At 31.2% G+C, this 7,813-nt stretch overlaps 1 protein-coding gene across 1 annotated transcript in view; it reads left to right on the top strand.

Annotated features, from left to right (window-relative positions):
- Window positions 1-3,553, top strand: part of LOC106109228 — a 10,732-nt gene extending 7,179 nt beyond the window's left edge. Inside the window, exon 5 of the mRNA XM_013290639.1 lies at window positions 2,779-3,553. Within this exon, the coding sequence (XP_013146093.1) occupies window positions 2,779-3,192 (414 nt within the window). The 3' untranslated portion in view covers window positions 3,193-3,553. The remainder of the gene's footprint in view (window positions 1-2,778) is intronic.
- Window positions 3,554-7,813: the final 4,260 nt, after the last annotated feature.

The raw sequence follows: 7,813 nt of genomic DNA, 5'->3' as shown, positions 1-7,813 counted from the left end.
CAATAAATAATTGCTTATGTTTCTGGTGAAATTCACTTTGTGCATTTTCATTTTGTTCTGGTCAGCTTTTGAACGTGAATTTTATAAAGCGAGTGGTAATTATGAAAACCAATTTAAACGCTTGTTGTTGAAATATTATAAAATTTCATTTCGATTGTTATTAAAATAATAACAATGACTAGTTTCTTGTAGTTAAATCCTTCATTTTTAATTAACTAGGCCCTTATTTGTTTTCTATTTCAAAATTGAATATAAAAAACTGATTTAAATTTTAAACTTGAGTTGTCTCCTATCATCATAGAGTAAATATTTTTCTAGATTTTTAATTAAAATCATAATTCATACTAATATTATAAATGCAAAAGTTTAGATACATGGAAAAATGTTTGTTAGAGTTTGTAGCCTAAACTGCTATACGTATTTCGGTGAAATTTGATATACCTAGATGTAGAGGATAGTCAGGAAGAACATATAAGCTACTAGATTTTTTGTTTATAATTTCAACGGGGATGGAGTCGCGCGTGAAAGCTAGTCATAAATAAATCTTTGAACTTCGTCTTAAGCAAACAATAAAAATAATCGTCAAGAATCGAATATGTAATTCGATTCTTATCGAACTGGAATGTACGGAAATCGTGTACAGGTATTACAGGAATTCATTATAGTTTCGATTTAGCACTCTATCAGTATTAAATCGGAAACTGGCAATGCTGTGCAACATTGTCGCCCATTCATTTGTTTTAATGATGTTACGTTGGACAGTTTCACTAACGAGATGTGGGATAATAACTTGTGTCACGAACACCGCGTAGAAATAAACTTTTGTTAAGTAATTTTAAAAATACATTTAGGAAATTCTCGTAACTTTTAAAAATTAAGACTTCCTGGATTACAAAGTTATTTATGTAGATTTCGCTTTGATATTGTGAATGACAAAGATCGTAAAGATTCCTTTGAAAATGTCAATTTAATCCATCGTTCATACAGGTATGTTTATAAAATGAGCAGGGTCACGAAATACATAAACGTGTTAATGTTTTACCGTGAAATTATGAATGTACATGCGCCCTCGCCCTCGATATCGTAGTTGGTTGGTTGTTCGAAAGCAGAGTAAAGCTATTAGATTTGATTTAATGCCATACTTAGTATTATCATAGTAAACCGTGTTATATATTTTCTTTTTTTACTGTATGTATAACAATTTATAATGAATACTTGATGGTTTATTTATTACTTTTGTAGCTTGACTAGAAATATAAAACCCTCATCGTATAAAAAGGGCGATTAAGGGGTCATACTAAGATAATTCCGATCTAATTTTTAGCAACTTATATCATAAGGAACAATATTTCGTCATATTGTCTATGAACTTCCTTGTTCTTACAGCAAACTCGATAAAATCAGAGGTTATAACCACGTCAAGGTGATAATAAAAGCAAAGGAATGTTTAATTTCCGAACTCCAGTAACTTTCATGTTACTCCGTTATGAATTATCCGAGTTGTTGAAAATTTTAACGAGTGTTTCGTTCGATATGTATTTTATTGCGATCAAATCTGCCGTAACATTTATTTTAGTGTAACGCATATGTTTAAATCATTTCCTTTCATCATGTTTTATACGAGTACATAAACCATTTGTTTCATTTTGTTATTTATTTACATAAGTATTTCGTTTTACTTAAATAAAAATTTGTTTCATAACAATCCGATGTTTATTAAGATTTATTAACTAACGAAAATCGCTGGTTGGAAATTCTTTTGTTCGATAACCCTGATATATTACAATTTGAACTATCTCCTCTTTTTGTAGATCTATAAGTGTAAATGTCACTTTTTTAACTTCAGCTAGTTACATACTTATTTGTTACATTACTAATGGCCGGTTTGCCTGCTACTGCTAAATGTGTTTCACAACTACGTAACTTGAGTTTTACTCCGTTAAAACTTAGGTGGAACGAACACTACTGAATCACTAGTTAACGCAAAATAAATGAAACGTAAATGAAAAATTCAGCAACCCAGCAGAATATGTTATTTACTACTGATTTTAAATTATAAATTTAGTAACATTTGAGACACGATTGTAGCTATTTTACGCAAGGAACACTTTGTAATAAAATAATTTCATGTACAATATTTCGAGTTTGAAGACGTATTCTGAAGCGTTTTACGACGCTTTTACGATTTTATACTTAAAGTACCAATTGTGTACCGCGTTCAGTTTATATCGATATCTGACCGTCTGTTTCCCGCCATTATGTCTCTACCAGCCGTTAAAAACTAATTAATTCTAAGGAAATTACTCGACACGATTTGTATCTTCTTTATGCTTTTCACTAAATATCTCTTTAGGTTTACATTATTTTATAAAAACAATATATTATTTTTAATCAATTTCTTCTCTCATCTGTTGATTTGAATCTTAAAGAATGTTGAAAAACGTTATTTAAGCCAGTTTTAGTGACTTGACGAGTCATCAGAAAGATAAAGTAATTTTGAGTACATTTTCTAAAAAACATCTTTTTTAAGATCTCTTTTAAGATTTTTACCAGGTACTCTAGTTAAGGTTAGGATTTTTCTATTTGTTGAGATAAATATCGTTGGCATGACCATTGAAAGTTACATAAGTTAAACTCTAGTATTAAATTAGTGCAGATTTTAGATTAGAACTTAAAGTTACCTTCATTACTTATTTTAATTATGAGCCAAAACTACGTTAAAGACATCAAATTTAAATTCTATGGACATATATTAACATTTAATTTTTTTTATTTCAGTTTTTTCAATTCCAAGATGCAGAAGCTGCTTTAACATCTGGGACAGAAGTAAATGACGACGGACGCGTGTCTCAACTGTCTAACAATAATTTAGAAGAATTGGTGATATCCAGTAAGGAGAGTTCGAAGGTAAACTCACCACGTGGTTCGATACGTAAAGACTGGTTAAGAACATCAACTTTAAAAGAAGAAAGAAAAACTAAACCTGTTGAGAAGAGTGTTAACTTCATAAAGCCTATAATTCTAGTCAATGACAAACCACCGGAAGATCTAGACCAAAAGTGGACACATATAGTGGAGAATTTAACAAATAACGACAAACTTAAAGGATTTTCAACCCGAAGAAGATATAAAAGAAAATTTTGTAGAAGAAAACGGAATGCGGCGTTTAAAAGATCTTATAGCATCGGTTAAAATAATAACAAAATATGTTAGAGAATTAATTGTTGAATTAATGAATGGTTGTAGATATTAATTAGTGTATGATGAAATTGCTATTTCTAGGTTTCCCTTGCTGCCCTTTATGCTGTAAATAATTTAAATATAGGTTAGGAGTCATAGAGCTTGATTGTGCGTACAGATTGTAAGAATAGAAACTTCGTGAGTCTTTAAAATATCCAAACATCCCTATTTTTCAAGACACATAAGCATAGATGATTATTTCAGTTTTTGTTTTAATTAAACTGCATTACTAGCGCCATCTTTTAGCTGACATTAGACATTAGAGAATCTAGTACACGTAGTTTCTAACAACATTGTTTTGTTTTAGACTGAATTATCTACTTCTGCAATATGATGTTAATTTTTTTATTACAATAGCAGTAATTTACATTCTTAAAACTTATAAAAGAACAATGTTTAAACTCACACATTAAATTAAAACCGACTTTATTAAGAACACATTTCATTACTTTAAAAATGCTTTACAAAAGTATTTGCAATATTTGGAAATGAATGCAGGTTAAAAGTTTTATTGAATTATTAATTTGTAGAAGTATGAAATTTTTAATTTGTTAGTAAAACTAAATGTATCCAGTAGGAGTATTGGTTCAATATTTTACTCCTTTTCTCATATAAGCCATATGGTTGAGTTAGGTATAGAAATAAACTCGAGGTTGTAATAATAAGGCAAAGGGCAACGTCGAGAACATTCTAATTTATGAGCTCGCTACAGAAATAGAAAAGAATACATTTCGTATATTGAGGCGTTACTCTTTTTTTCAACAAGCCTTTGCAATCTACGCTTAGAAATTTCGTTACTTGATACGTCACAAGTTTGTTTTCATAATGTAATTAACTAAAGAAATAACCTAGTAAAAATATTTTTAAATACAAATGATTTTTTTTTAATAAATCTCATTAAATTCATTGTTTTTGTAAATCGTCCCAATTTTCACAATCGTTTCAATGAACTGTTGTAAAATTCCTAACTTTCAAATTCGTTAATTACACATTTGGCAAAGGAGTGTAAAACCAAAAAGTGTAAATATTTACACATCGCTCGGGTATTTAAGGCACCTACATAAATGTTTACATTGGAATCAATTAACAGAGATAATTTCCGTTTACGAGAACTACAAAAATAAGTGGCTTTTTTAACAATAGATTGTCGTTTGTCTTGTCACTTTTGTGATTGTGAAATGCCCCTGTAAAGCACGTACGGCCAATAATCTCTGCTTACTAAATTTCCTGGGGAGTCTGAAATATTTTTTTCTTTAATAACACTTTAGATACACCTACTCGTTGTGATAACGTAAACTTTGAAAATAAATTGTTTACGAAATCATTAAAAATGTTACTGAGTTTACAAATAGATTTTATTATTGCTAGTAACCATAGAGTTCTTATAGCGCTTAGAGTTTTTATAGAAAGCCTTGAACTCAAATACTATAGCTTATGTGCATGTCCTTACATAGTTTAATTTATCAATACCAACTATTTAAAAATAGGTATTTAAAAGGTAATTATTAAAGGTATCTAACAGAGGTAGAGCCCGCTTTAACATCGCACGATTGGGCCGGCTCGTCCGATGTAAAACCACACAGAAACAGGCATGAAGTGGAATCAATTCCGCGTTTCGTCCGATGAGTGTGGTGCCGGAGGCCTAATTCTAGTTTTTTCCCCTTTTCACTCTGTTATTAAGAGGAAAGGATGGGAAGAAAAAGTGAATTGTCGGTAGAGGTGACTCATCGGAAGGGAAATGTCTTCATTATGTGCGTCTCCTCCTCCGTTAGTTAAGGCTAGGGCAACGCATATGCAATTGCGGATGTTTATGGGCAGCGGTCGCTTTCCATTTCGGTGGTTTCGGGTGGCCGCTTGCTCGCTTGCCTCCTAATATTATAAAAAAAAATGTAAAACCAAATACATATAATCAAAACGATCTTTAAATTCACTTGTAACAGTATAGAAACTTAAGTATTAATTTACTCCACGACTTAGCTGTAACAATTTATGCGAGCTACTTAATAAATTCACTTAGCTCTTTACTTATGTAGCTAACGTGGAAATAAATAGGTTGAAGTTTTAAACTGCTCTTAACACAAAGGAATAACTTTGCACTGTTAACTCCTGAATTTTAAGACAAGAATGAAATTGCAGGAAAGGTGTCAAAGACTGACTTTTAATAAAAAAATAAACCAGTTCATATCCAAACAATGTAAATTAAAAATTAATAATGTATTATATTATATTAGTATGAAATTTAATAGTTTAACCTTTGCCTGTAGCATGAGTAGCGGTCGTTAAGTTTTTATCTGACCATAAAAAGCCTCGCTAATGATATTGCCCTAAGTAAATTGGACATAATCCTAGGACTTGTGGCGGTAACGTAAATTAAGGCACATTTATTTCGTCTTTGATGAAATTGCTCGCCTTGTGCTTAAAAGTAATTTTCGCTCATCTGTTTGTACCAGGGATTCCCAACCTTTTGTTGGTCAGGGATTTTATGTTATCTAGCTGACGCTCGCGAGTTCGGTCACCTGAAATTAAAAAGTAATATAAACATAGCCTATGTTACTCACGGATAACGTAGCTTTTGAATGGTGAAATAATATTTTAAATCGCCTCAGTAGTTTTTGAGTTATTTTGTTACGAAAATACGATTCTTTTCACTTTATAATATGAGTATAGATTTTCAGATTAAACTTTTCTTCTGTGATCTATCCATTTTGAAGGCAGAAAACGGTTTAAACAAATATTGCCCAAACTTTTGGTTTCCACTGTCGAAATACAAAATTTAACTTTTTCCGCTTTGGAGATACGAAGGTAATGGAAACCCACATGAATATTGATAGGGGGACAAGAGTCCAAACAATGTTTAGCAATTATAGTCGACTACATAAAATAGTGTAACGTGTAACTACGAAATATAATCTGGCTTTGTTGTTAACTGTAAACTACGTGGCAAATGAAGGTTAAATGAATATTTTAAAAAAAAGTTTTGTTTGTGAAATCTCGAAATTTTTGAATGTACGCCTAAAGCGATTTTATCAAACTGTTTATTTTTCGTTGTTATATACAAGAGACAAAAGTCACAACCTCGAAAAAGTTTGGAAGTTGACAGCGCTCCGGGGAACGTTATCTTTTCGTACACTTTCAGAACTGGCTTGTAAAGAGGCCAAAAGTAATGCGCCCTCTCTTACTTCATTAACCTGAAACTTCATTGAGGAACAAATTGTTATAAATTTATATCATCACACGAGCATATCCGTAAATCGTTAGAACGTTTTTTCAATTAAAAGTTCACTCGTTTTATCAGTTAAATGTGTTGATACAAGTAACAAAACAAATATTTTAGGTATATAATTACAAATGTATGAAAATCCACGTAAAAATACAGATTAAAATAAAAATTGATTACATCTATCTAGTCTTACTAATATTATAAATGCGAAAGTTTCGATCGATGGATGTTTGTCAGAGTTTGTAGCCTTAACGGCTGAACGGATCTCGATGAAATTTGGCATAAATGTAAAACATAGCCTGGAAGATCACATAGGCTATTTACTTTTTTTTTAATTCCACGCGAACGGAGTCGCGGGCGACAGCTAGTATTAAATAAATTACATTTAAAAGAAACCGTCGAAAGTTTATTGCTATAAATAAATTATGAACAATTCAATTCTATACTTGTTCTTTTACAAGTAAACAAATGTTTGTTATTTTACAAAACAATTGAATGTATATTTAGCCGCTATTGGGATCTTAATTTTTGGTTTATTCATTGTTTCCGAAGGGACCTTCTTTTGTTATTATTAACTTGTTTTTCGCTTTTGTTTTATGAACAAGGTCGTTTTTGTTCCTTTCTTTAGAACATTTTAGGGGTTAAGTAACATTAAGTCAGAAATATTCTTTAAAGAGTTTTTAAGTTTAATCGATACATATAACATTACATATCTATTCTAATATTAATAAAAAAATAATTCTATAAAGAGGAAAGATTTGTAGTTTTGGACTCTTGTATGTATTGAAATAACTAAATAACTACTGAGCGGATTTACTAAATTCTTTCACCATTCAAAAGCTACATTATCAGTGAGTAACATGGGTAACATTTTTACTATTTCATAATTCCACGCGGACGAAGTCGCGAGCAACGACTATAATATTAGTATACATAGAGCGTGTTCAGGGAGATAAAATTGACAGAAAATTGTCATCAACGCAAACACCTTTAAGTTGTCAAACTTTGCCTTTACACGTCTAAGAATATATGAACTAAAAGCTATACCATGCTATATCTCTAAAAGCCCGCTCTGTTGGACATAACACAATTACTGTACCTGCACCGTGTACCGGACTTCGCTTATCGATAAAGTTACTACCGTACTATATGTACGAAGCTTAGCTACACAGCTAACGTAGCTACGTAATGGTCACTTCCGCTTTGTTAAACGATTTACAGTACACGTGTCATCACTTCTGAGTGTCTATCGCGAATATTTACGTGTTGTGAACGTATTCGTATCGTTACACAATTTATATTACATATGTAATGTACGCCCGGTAGAAGCTTCATAAAATAAGATTTTTGTCG

Source organism: Papilio polytes, unplaced genomic scaffold (assembly GCF_000836215.1).
Source record: "Papilio polytes unplaced genomic scaffold, Ppol_1.0 DF821289.1, whole genome shotgun sequence".
Taxonomy (NCBI): Eukaryota; Metazoa; Arthropoda; class Insecta; order Lepidoptera; family Papilionidae; genus Papilio; species Papilio polytes.
The sequence above is the reverse complement of the archived record's forward strand: the minus strand, read 5'-3'. Positions and strand labels throughout refer to the sequence as shown.